This window comes from Centrocercus urophasianus, unplaced genomic scaffold (assembly GCF_019232065.1).
Source record: "Centrocercus urophasianus isolate 14NV4802_14NV808 unplaced genomic scaffold, USGS_Curo_1.0 seq_35, whole genome shotgun sequence".
Taxonomy (NCBI): Eukaryota; Metazoa; Chordata; class Aves; order Galliformes; family Phasianidae; genus Centrocercus; species Centrocercus urophasianus.
Window position 1 is genome coordinate 766,376 of NW_024884922.1, and position 12,559 is coordinate 778,934.

The 12,559-nt window shown below is 37.9% G+C and overlaps 1 protein-coding gene across 1 annotated transcript in view; it reads left to right on the plus strand.

Moving 5' to 3' along the window:
• Positions 1 to 12,559, plus strand: part of UBAP2 (ubiquitin associated protein 2) — a 70,929-nt gene that overhangs the window by 39,894 nt on the left and 18,476 nt on the right. The window contains exons 7-9 of the mRNA XM_042831129.1: positions 1,390 to 1,444; positions 2,602 to 2,705; positions 8,683 to 8,735. Coding sequence (XP_042687063.1) covers positions 1,390 to 1,444; positions 2,602 to 2,705; positions 8,683 to 8,735 — 212 coding nt within the window. The remainder of the gene's footprint in view (positions 1 to 1,389; positions 1,445 to 2,601; positions 2,706 to 8,682; positions 8,736 to 12,559) is intronic.

The following is a 12,559-nucleotide window of genomic DNA, read 5'->3' on the forward strand; positions in this document are numbered from 1 at the left end:
TGATGTTGGATAAGATTAGTAGTAGGAGTGTTAGTTGGAATCACCTTTAAGCATAGGTCCTGAGTCCTAGCTTCCTGGAACAGAAATAAGTAAGTTACATTGACTTTATTTTGGGCTGTTCCTTGCAGATACAAGTGGAAAGAAATGCCAAGAAATTTTATGAGTGTTTGCATAAGACAGGGCAGTAACTTTATTCTTTCCCTAATGTCATTATTTGCTTTTTGCTCAGTATGCTGAATGATTGTAAGAAAATCTGTTCCATCAATCCAGTGGAAGATGCAATGAGCTAGTGCCATTTGTTCTCTTTGGTGGGAGACTAAAAATACCCATCGAAGAATAGCAAAATGTGAATTACCACAAGAAAAAAATAAGTTTTTTGGAAACATTGTCCATTATGCTGGAAAACACATATTGGTCTTTTTAGAGTACCGCTAGTTCTGCTCTTTATGCAGCGTAAACTGACATCACTGCAGAGAAGGATTGGTGCTGATTATTTCCTATTGCATTTGAAGATTGCAAAGCCAAAAAAGAAAAGCCAAGCCAACCAAACAACAACAACAACAACAAAACATACAAAAGCAGGAAGGCATCATGATAGCTGTTTACCTGATTTTTGGTGAATTATCCAAATGTGAAGATGACTAGTTCTCTGGCAGTTAGCAAGGAGGGATCTGATTCAGAAAACTTATTCAACAGTGAACTAACTATTTTGTCGGTTGTTTTGTGGTTAATCTGTGGCTGTATTTGCAAAACACTGAGTGCAGGGAATGGAGTAGAGCTTGGGGTCACAGGTAGGGATGACCTCTGTTGAAGCAGTCCTCCCCTTGTGTGTTCCCTCTTTCCTCCACCCTTGTCTCACAGGCAGGAAGTGACAGGGAATTTTGGAGAGTTCTGAGCAAGCATGGGGGCTGTGATTGTAGAGCCTCTAAAGCAAGAGTGAGAAAGTAGAAACAAATTTTTGAACACTGAAACATTGCCAATGACTTGGCAATAGCAGCCTCCTTTGGGAATGAGGCTCTAGGTAAGTCCTATTGTTAGAATTTTGTGCTACTTCTCTAGCCACAGAAAAGCTAGCAAAAAAAATTGCAAATCCTGCTGAAAAATTCAGTAAACTGTGACTTAATTGAATAATAGGATGGCTTGGGTTGGAGGAGATCTCAAAGATGATCTACTTCCAACAACCCTGCCATGGGTAGAGTTGCCTACTGCTAGACCAAACACTAGACCAGGTTGCCCAGGATTGCATATGTTAGGGAGATGTTCTCCTGTGAGAATATATAATTAACTAATCACAGTGGTTTTCTCTTCAATCATGGTATTTTCTTATGTGACAGACTAGTGATTGGCTCCTTCTCTGCTTTTGCTGTTAAATGGTGTTTTCTCTCCTAGGGTTTGGACGTGGCAGAGGGAGAGGAGCGGGGCGGTTTTCAGCCCAAGGCATGGGGTAAGAAACATGCAGAGCGCAGATTTTGGGGAGAGTCAAGCTCAGCAGCAATATTGATTGCCACTGTATGTATTAGTACTGTTGTATGTAGAGTAAATCAGCATGGATGCAAAAATTCAAGGCTCTGTTAGATAATAAATGGATTATTTTAATTCAGTATTTCTAATTGGACTATCCTGATCTTAGTTTACTCAATGTTAATGTGTCGAACTTGAATTCATTTGTACCTATCAGTAACAGACACATAGTGCTTAGGAGGCTGAAAGTGCTCTGAAATGGTTATTGTCCAAAGCCAATTTAAAAATATTTGTATCAGTGTAATGTGTAATCAGCATGTGAGCCCTAAGTAAAACAGAAAGACTAGTGATCATCAACTTTCTCCTCTTTTTGAGCTTTCACGCCTTATCTGTTTGGACATGCACATGCTCTAAGACAGAATCAAAGGAAGTTTATCATTAGTTCTAAAAATTGTTCTCAGTTTTGTCAGAATAGCTTGATTCAGAGAAGCATAGCCTCCACTACTTTCATTGTTTACTTGAAATGACACTTCATGTAACACCGGTGGTGTCACAATGAACAAACAGAAGGCTACTTTTACTTCTCTGATAGTCCTTGTTCACAGTTCTGATGATAATTTGAAAGGAAATTTTTCTGAATTAGTCCTTTTCACCTGTTATAGGCATCTGTTTTTTGGCATTGGTGTCAAGAGTGCCTTCTGAAATAATCTTGGTGATGTTCTGACTGCTGCACATTCTGGTGCTCTTAAAGTGCACTATGCTGGTTTCTCATCAGTCTGCCACCGAGAAACTCTCAACTGAGAAGGGCTTAATGCTGACAGTATAAACTGTGTCATAGGATGAGGAGGAGTAGGTTTGTTGTTGACTGCTTTTTCAGGAGTTCTGGTTTTGGTTCAGTTTCTCAACAGTCTCCACTTTTTTTCCCCTTCCTATTACTTCTTTTCTCTTTTTTCCCTTTTTTCCTTTTTTTATCCGTGTCTGCTGCTAGAGGAAAATTTTCTTTTGGAAAACAAAATATCAAGATAAACATGTGGAAATCAAGATGTTAAATCTAACACAACTGCAGCTGAAAATAATGGCGCTTGTGTTCAATGAATGACCCATGTATTCTCTCCCATTTCTTAACTTTTAAAACTCTAGGACATTTAACCCCGCAGACTATACGGAGTCTTCTGCCACTGATGGCTTTGGGACAAAATCAGAGATTTGGGAGACTGGTCAGAATGATGCAGATGATGGAACTGGTAAGATGCTTCCAGAAGTGAAAGGATTGGAATGAAGAGCTGTAGCAAATTGCAGTTAGAATAAGCATTCTGTTAGTATTCTGTTAACTTATGAAACTGAATACATCTCTCGTGGCACAGATATTAGATCATTGTTATAGCTTAACTGCTGTTGAATTGCAGAGCACATGCTATAACTCAAGCAACTCTGGCTGAATGGAGTGGAAGGTAATTGCAGTTTTTTTGTTTGTTTGATACTAACAATCCCTTCAGAGACGAAGGGATTTGAAGAGTTACTGGAAGAGCCTTGTATGTGAAGAATTGTTTAGTTATCTTAAATATTGTTTGAGATCTCACATTATTGTAGTTAAGACTATAAGTACTACTGAAAGTGATTGGTTCACAGGCGTTGAGCCATAGCATCTGAATACCTAAGTGGAAGAATAAAGAGAGAAATGGAAGAACTGTTGCTGAATGTAAATCCACTTGGTGACACTGACATGTCTTTGGAAGCCCCATCTATACAAGATAAGAACCTGGGCATATGAGTCTCCAGTATGGAGGAAAGGTTTGATGTCTGACATCTTTTGAAAATAAGTAATTACTAAAGCACAAGAGGGGGCACTTCAATGGGAGCCAGAAAGGCAATCTGCCTCCCTGAAGATAGAGGCATCCATGTGTGTGTTCTAAATGAAGTTTCATGAAATGTGCACTCCTGGCTAAGGGCAATAGACAATACAGTCTGGAAAGAAACCTCTTAACTTGGTCTCATGGTGATTCAGAGCTGAAGAATGTGGCCTGTTTATCTATGAATTGGAAAAAAGCAAGATGAATTGCTGCTTCCCATGTTCTATGGCAGGAGTTGAAGACAAAGGAAAGCCTGTGTCATGATGCCAAGACGTGTCATGGTCTGTGACATTATTTTTATCCACACCTGGGAACTACTGACTGATAGAAGATACTTTTAAAAAATAAAATAACAAGAAAACTCCACTCTAAGTGCAAAAAAAAAAAAAATATAAAAAATCAACAGCCAGGAAGGGTGACCTTTCTTTTTTTCTTTTTTTCATTGTTTGATTTTTTTCACAACCCCTTTTCAAGTGTTGAAGGAAAAGACTGATACTGGAGACGAGTGTTTTCTTTGTTGAGCGTTGCAGTGCTCTTGAGATGCAACTTTACCAGCTTCATGAAGGCCATTTTTTCACTTAACCAGAGAAGCTAAAAGCAGGCTTATTGTCTAGGTGGGCTTAATGGACAGCTTCTTGTCACTCTTGACTGCCTGGTAGTCCAGTGTCAGAGGGTGATGCTGAGTATTTGAATGGCTGTTGAAAGGCAGTTCTTGCTAAATGTGGCATCTTTTCAGGGAATTACTTTTAAAATGATGTGGTGCTATGGTGCAGGGTTGATTGGCACAAGTACTGGAGAAACAATGTTAACTGACTAGAGAAATATTCAAGGAAGGCATGTGGAGACAGGAACAGAGTTAAAAGATTCTCTGTTTATTCATTGATGAACACAGCTAGGCTATGGTTTACAGCTTGGACTTGCATTCTGCTTCCTAAATGAGCTTGAATATTTTGACTATCCTTGTAACCAGCATAGCTATTGTATGCCTACTCTGTTTCTTATTGTGGGTATCTCCTCAGTCTTCAGTAATGGAAGAATTTTAGTTAGGAATAATAGAGTGGCTGGGTGTGGCTGAACAGATGCCTGTAGTGCATGCATCCATGTACAAGGGATTTGCTGCTAAGTAAATCACTGGAAACTGAAAATGCGCTAGCTCGTGTCTGCATTTTTTAATGCCAGCCACATCTGCTTTTGCTGCTGTATCACACAGACATCGCTGAGAAAAGCACAGGATTTCAACAAAACAGCTTAAGACATATATGGGTATTTGGGGAGCATGGTGAGAGATTTCCTTGGCTTTGTTGGCTGTGACAGGGGGTATGAATGAGTGATTGAGTGGAGTTTTCTCATTGTAGGAAATGTTTGTCAGTGCAGGGAGTTTTGTTCATAACAATTTGATGGGTGGAAATTTGATGTAGTTTACTGTAAAATTCTTTATAGACTCAAAGTACCTTTTTACTGATAATCTCCCTTTACTTTCAGCAAAAAGTTGCCATAGCTGACAAAACTGTATATGACAGCTCAGAGAGAGCTTTACTTTATAAAGCTGCTTCTTTAGGCAAGTCCTTGGGCTGTTCCCCATTGGCCAAAATAAAATGAAATTAGAAAAGAACAACCAACCAATCAAAAAAACCTTCAATAAAAGTAGACCTTAGCATATAATTATTTAGTTTTAATAAGAATGGAAGCACTTTCAACTGTTGTCCAGAAAGCATGTTAAAGGATCACTAAAAAAGAAACTGCAGCTGTGGTAGTAGTTTAAAAGCAGAAGTAGGAGAGCTGGGAAGGAAGAGAATAAGGGGTAAAGCATACAGTGGTAGAGGAGATGTGGGGCTGGGAGATGAACAAGGTTGAGCTGTTGTTTTGGCTTGTTAATCGTAAATATTAGTTCTCTCTTTTTTTATTTAGTTCCTCTTACTTTACAGATCTGTGTTGTTAATTACAAATGTAATTAGTTCCAGTAATAAGGTAACAATGTGGAAATGCTAATGATGTGAATGATGAGGCTTATAATTGTATGCAGAGCCTGCAGTGGGCTAGTAAATGTGAGATAAGCCCATATCTTCTTTGATCTGTTAAGAAGTAAACAAAATTAGCTCATTTTAGCTACAGAGGCAATTAAAAAGGAGATAGTGGGCAACCACCTGGAGAAGCCAGACCAGTTTTTGTGTCAAAATGCTTTCTGAATTCATCCTAAAACTTAAATCCTTTGAGAAATTGAGTCATTCTGCTTTAAGTCAGTGCTGTGAGAGGATCCACTTCAAAATTTTCAGTTGAAAGGAATAAACAATTTGTTTCTGAAATGTAGTTTGTCCCATACATGCTCTCAAAGTGCTGTGGACTTTCTGAATCATTGCAGATGTTGGAGGAATCTTGGCAGCCTGAGAGGTTTTTCTATAGGCATTTTTATGTAGTTTTGTAGAAAGTCTAGTTGGTTCTCTGGATCTAAAACTTAATGCTTGTGGTTGAAATAGGAAGAGAGTAAAGTTTGAATCTTAATGGTTTATAACATTTTCTTGTAATTGTGTTGAAAGTATTCAGCATCCTAGTTTTTAATAATGTAGCAGTTGATGCAAAGAGAAGGAACAGGTGGAAGGAAACAAAATGACCAATGCTCTTCCAAAAGGGAGTGTACTAGAACAGTTTGGTATTTCCCTAATGGCATGCTGAGGTTTTGTTCTCTTTCTTTTCCTGATAAACAAGACAATGAGAGATCTCCAGTAACAAATAGCATCAACGCTTAAAAATAATTTGGGATGAAGGTGCTCACTTCTCAAAGTAGATTATAAAATTCCATCCTGGTGGCTTACTGATCATATAATGGTTTTGGTTGAAAGAGTCTTACAAGATCTAGTTCTAGTTATCCTACTCTGGGCATGATTAGCTTTACAACTTCTTAAGATAACCATCTGTCTATGGGATAGAAAGGAATTGAAAATTGCGAGGAAGTTGTTTATGTAGGACTGCAGTAGAAGTCAGGAGGAACACTTTAAGGAATCATTCAGGTCATTCTAGAATGTGGAAGCAATGGAGAAGAGGAGGATTTGTATAGAAGTTTGAGATAAACCAAGATAAAATAATCTGGGTGCCAGTACATGTGTTTGGCTGGTAATTTGATGAAGGAGAAAAAGTGATAGGAAGTGAGGGATTGGAAAAAAACAGCTGAAATTGTACCAAATTGTACCGAAACTATACTTCTTGGCTTTACAGCTTTCTTTAATTAATAATTTAAGTAATTGCACTTATTGCAGCAGTAAACAGGAAATGGTCACGGTTGGAAGTGTAAGTTGAAGTTGATCTGACAAGGTTCTTTGAAAACAAAGCGTAATTTCAGTGGAAAACTGAATTGTTACATAGAAATGCTTTGCAAAGCATGGGGGTAAAGGTTATGAAGAGAATATATGGATTTACAGTCTTGCCAAGGTATATTATGAACAAAAAGACAGTTGGTACACTTGTGAATAGAATCCTGTCCATACCATGAAACTGTTAGCAGTATGGATTAAATTCAGAGAACAACGGTAAATAGAGGCTGACAGGTTGACTTTGGAACATAGAATGTTAATATGTGACAGTAACAAACTTGGCCAAGGAGAATTGATAAAATAATGAGGGGTTATGTCAAATATTTGAGGAGAGTAAATGCACAGAAGTGCATCATCACCAGAAGCAGCGTGGAACGTTTGGGAAACATCTCAGGTATTGTTCCAAACAGCTCCTATCTCTCTGAGGTGTGTGAGGGTAACACAGGAGTGGAGTATGCTCTGCCAAGGCTTTTGTTTGTTTGTTTTGTTTGACCGAACTCCACTGTTGGATTTCTGGCAGTAGCACAGTGTTCATCTTCTGCAGAGGTCAGTCTTGCTCTGTCCAATGTGAGATAAATACAGGCAGGACAAAAATAGGGATGAATCTGTTTAAAGAAGATGAACATGAAAGATACCATGTTGTAGTTGAGAGAAGGGAGAATTCCCAGCTTTCTCTAAAGAGTACTCCTTGAAGGGCTTTGTCTACTTTCCAGGATTTTTGTGGAAATGTGAGTTGGTCTACTAATTTGAGGTATTGTAATAATTTTGATGTGCTATCCTATAATCATAAGTTATTATTGAAGTCAGCATCAGTATTTTACAGGAAGGAAAAAAAACCAAACACCTTATTAGCCGATTAGAGAAAAGAAGAGCAGGAGGTGTTTCAGGCAACCTTATATTGCTCCACTGAACCAGCACAGAGCAGATGTTACCTTGTTCAGAACCTGCCAAATGATTTTGGATTCATGGTTATAAAATCCCTTCCTTCTTGACCTGTCTGTAACTCCCTGTGATTGGCCTGCTCCTGACATGGGATTGGTGCCACTCTGCCCTGCTCTGGCCTGACTGCTGCTTGCTCAAAGCCTAGCAAAAACTGTGCTGATATAGAGAGTGGTTGCATTAGTGTAAGTGGGGTTTGATGCTGTCTTCAAGGGGCTTTTTCTGGAAAGAATTTATCTCAAAGGGTTCTTAGTTTTACATGCAATTAAGGTACAGATTCTTTTATGCATGTTTAGAGGTGATGGTACCAGAAACTTCACCACTGTGTTTTGCTGGCTTGTGAGTGTACAGCTGTAGTGAAGGCTCAAACTGTTGATTTCCTTCTCTCTGTGCTCTTATTGGTGGGCAAGGCGTTCAGTCCGTTCATTGCTCCTGCATGTCTGGATCTGCTGTTTCCTAGGGGAGGGAGTAGGTTTCTAAACCCACAGGGTCACTCAGTTTAGTTTGATGTTTGCTGCATGCTGCAGATTGGCACTGTGCTCTGATGTTTGCCAAAATTCTGTTGGGAAGAAATGTTTTGCAGCTATGGTGGAAGCTTAGTGACTTTTCTGCTGCCATTATATCTTTATGTGTTTTAAGATAAAAAAAATAGCTTGAGTTTTTAATTTGAGTTTGTCAAAAATAGGATTATGAATGTTAGAGCAGGTGCTCTGGTTGTATTTTGGTTGTATGGAATTGTGTATGGAGCTGGGAGAACTCATGCAGGGGCTGAGTAACCTCTCCTTGTCACCTGGGACAGGTGTAGGAAGAAGTTCTTGCCAATATCTAGTATTTTATTACCAGTTGCAGAAATGCATTTGTGCAAACTGTCCACTACCGTAGTTGCCAGGAATTTCCTGAAATCATACACTGAAGTATAAAAGGAACAGAAAAAACCCCAAACACCTCCCAGATTTTTAAATCTGCAGACCAATTTTCTGTGGCTTCTCATGTTTCCAACCAACATCTCTTCACTTTGTGTTTCAACTAATATCAAAATAGGATCATTTGTAATGCAGAAGGTTTGATATATGCAATTGTACTTGCAGATTGTAACTGCTTTTTTTTCCTTCCCTAAATTATAATAGGTGCATGGAAAAATTCAATAGAAGAATGGACCGCAGAAGACTGGAATGAGGATGTAAGTGTATCTTCTCAGATAGATAGCTTTCATTATTTGCCTTTTCAGAGTCTCTACATTGTTTTCAAAACTAAATGTTGTGATTAATTTTCTCGTGCTTATGCCGTGCCGCTTCTTACGTTGCCTGCTGTAATTCTGTTTTAAAAGACTATATATTTAGATGAGCTTTAATCTTACATAAAATTGATTCAAGAAATATTATTTTGTTTTGCTTGAAAGCCTATGTATGGATAATAAATTTTAAATAATAAATATAGGATTAGTTAACTATAGTTCTTTAACTCATAGTGGTGATGGAGATTATCTGCATGTTTCCACCTAATGTTGTGTAGGAATTTAAAAGCCATACTATCACAAGTCTTTTTATAATTAAGTGCTGAAGTTTACTTTGTAGTAAAGTTCAGACTCATTGATTCTTTTTGCTTGAAATGTGCATAATTATTCCAATTAGTTATCCTCATGTTCATAATATGAAGAGAGGACACAGTGATGTGTTGAAGTTAGCATTTAATTTCTTCGTTTATGTTGTTTCATCATGCTGTGCACTGTAGCAATGAAGTACTGTAGCAGTCTTTGTTCTTTAGTAGGTAAGAGACACTTCTTCATGTCAGAAAAATATTTGGTGTATTTGTCATGTAACATTTGTTATTATGAGTTGCAGTGTATTGTATTAAAGCCAAGGCAGCTCAAAAAACAAATGAGGTAACAAGAAATAAGATCTTACTGTTTAATTCGTTTTTCATCTTCTGTGGAAGAATCTTCTATCAATTAACTCAAAATTATTTTTGAACGAATTCCATTTTCTTCCTTACATTGTGTGTTGTGCCAGTATTATCCCTGGGAATGAGTGAGCAGGTTGTTAACAAATAGAACTCCTTACTCCCTGCTGTGTTTTTTGAGGAAAACTAGAGGAGTTAAAAAAAAAATATTATCAATTCTACCTTCTTTGAATCAGTTACTGCTATCAAATGTTGTGTTCTTGTTTTTTATAGTCTGTTCCCTTTCTCTTCTATATATGCTAGTGGTGGACTAAGGACAGTGAAAATTTCTGGCTTTGTTTCTCTACCTTATTTGGTGCTGGAACAGTGCAGCAATTGTAGTACAGGAGAAACACTGAGCAGTGCTCCCTAGGGATAGATATTTATTTGTTATTACATCTGAGTAGTTTGACTTTTGGAAGGACTGCAGATGAAATCTCTAGCCTGTTGTTAATTTTCATTAATTTTGGAATGCTGGAAAAGTCACTGTAACCTGGGAAAATTATTCATGTGATGGTGCTCAGAATAAGTCTGCAATCAAATGGGGAAACATAGAGGGTGCTGGTGATTTAAAAAAAAAAAAAGAAAAAAGAAAGAAAGAAAGAAAGAAAGAAAAAAAGGGAAGAATACAGATTGTGCTATTTGTGTTGTATTTACCTATGATTTTATGATTGTTCTTTTATGAAAAGTCTATTTCAAATAAAGCTAATCTTGATCTTTAAGTAAATTACGGGTGAACTATGAAGATGAAGTATCTCCTTAAAGGAGATTTGATTTCATGACTTTTGTTGTTTCTAAAAGAAATAATTCCAGGATGTCAGAAAAGCCATCTAGTAGTATCTAGTAATTATATCTGTCCTGCTAGTTTTGGCAAATGGTCTTTTGCAGCATTATCTGAACTGAATGTGGACGATTCCTGGGAGAACCATCAGCTTCCTTGACTGTTTCAGCCACAGAGGAACCCAGTCGTAGGTCAGATCCCGGCTTCACTTTGGAAGTGAACAATAAAAATCACTATAAATATGTTTGGGAAATTTTATTAGATTAGTCAATTAAAGTGGGCCTGTCATGGGGAGAAGTTTGTATTTCTGCTACGCTTGACCTGCTTAAATTAAAAATGTTTTAGTATAGCTAAGTAGCTGAGTGCTTCACCTACTTCATTATTTAAAAAAAATAGAAATAGAACCACGGAATCACCAAGGTTGGAAACAACCTCCAAGATGATCCCATCCAACCATCTACCTTCCACCAGTATTCCCCCACAAAACCATGGCTCTTAATATAATATCTGAATGCTTCTTGAACACTTCTGGGGATGCTGATTCCGCCAGCTCCCTGAGCAGCCCGTTCCAGCACCTGACCACTCTTGCAGAGAAGTGGTGTTTCCTAATACCCAGCCTGAATCTCCCCTGGTGCAACTTGAAGCCATCCCTATCTCTTACATTCAAGAAGAGGCTGACCCCCACCCTGGCAAGACTTCCCTTCAGGGAGTTCCAGAGAGCCATGAAGTCTCCCCTGAGCCTCCTCCAGACTGAACAACTCTAGTTCCCTTAGCCATTCCCTATAAACTTTGTGCTCCAGACCCCTCACAGCTTCTTGCCTTTTTCTGGACGCACTCCAGGGCCTCGATGTCTTTCTTGTAGTGAGGGGTCCAAAAGTGAACATAGTAATGTATAAATGAATTGGAGTGTAACTAAATAAACAGGAATGAAGAATTCTAGGACTATGTCCAGAATCGAGGGCTGTTTTCTGGAAAGCAGCATATTATGATTTGTTACAGGCAATTCTGTTGCAGAAAAAAAAACCCCACTCCTGTAGTCTTTTTTTGCCTGCAGGCACTCTTCCTGGTCTCTTAATCATTCTTGGTTTTTATTTCTGTGTGTGGACTCCTCAGAACTTGATTTTGAAGTACTGCATTCACTTGCTTATTGCTTTTAAAAGGCAGAAACTGTGCAAAGCAGCTGAAAATTAAAGAATAAAAAAGGTGTTAAATTGAGATTTTTAAATTTATGTGGCATAGTTTACGGAATCTAAAAAAGTTACTTGATTAGCTTGTATTGGTTCCTATAATCTAGCAGAAAAGGCATAGTATGAATCTTTGAATGGAAAATGGAGCTGCACAGTTAAATGTATAATTAAATAGTTCTAGCAGTGTGACTAATGACTGAAACAGTCAAGGATGCTGATGGGGCATGCTGTCTGCAGAAAAAGACCAGGTACTTTTCTGAAGAATATTTTTGTTCAGATTTCTGTTCTCTAGTTAGGTTTAAGTTGCGTGTTCAGTATATGAACACGTGAGTGAAACTCAGTGTTGTATGACATGAGTAGGATTAAATTTTTGTGATCTAATAGTCCTGTTGGGTATTTAATTTTGGCAAAGTAATGAGTAAGTAGGTTGTCAACATGATCTTAAGTAGCAAGGAAACTGCTTGCAATGAAAGCAGGAGATTCTGTTTTGTCAATGAGGCATTCAGGACATGACAGTGTGAAGTATGAGACAAATTTTGAGGTATTGTGGACAGCTCTGGTTTCCTCTTAAATTTATGGTTATATTCTCCTGGCCAAAGTATGTAACTTAATTATAGAAACAATCAGAAGAGGAAGAATGTACAAATATCTTTAAAGAGACAATGATTTTCTGCACCATATCAGCACTCTTTGCTTTGATTTGAAACATCAACACTTCAAAATAGACTGGTTGGTTTGTCTTTGCTTTTTAGTGTTAGTTTCTTTTCCTAGAAAGCAGAACAAGAACTTGTTTAACTTCTCTAACTTCAGTACAAAACAGTAATGAGATTTAATTATTTCTGGTTTGTAGAGGTTGGGTTTTCATGGAGGTGCTCAAGTGTGTTTTCTTGTTCCTGTTGCGTATCAACTGTCCATAGGAGTTGCTTAGTTAATTCTTAAGTATGTTGTCTGCTTGATGACTGAAGAATGGGTTTGTCATAGCAACAAAGACAGAAAAGCACAGGCATTTCAGTAAGGATGGAGGGAATGCCCTGGTGAAGTTGCCGTATGTAAATAATTCATGACCCTGAATTCTGTTCTAAGAAGTTTCTTTGCCTT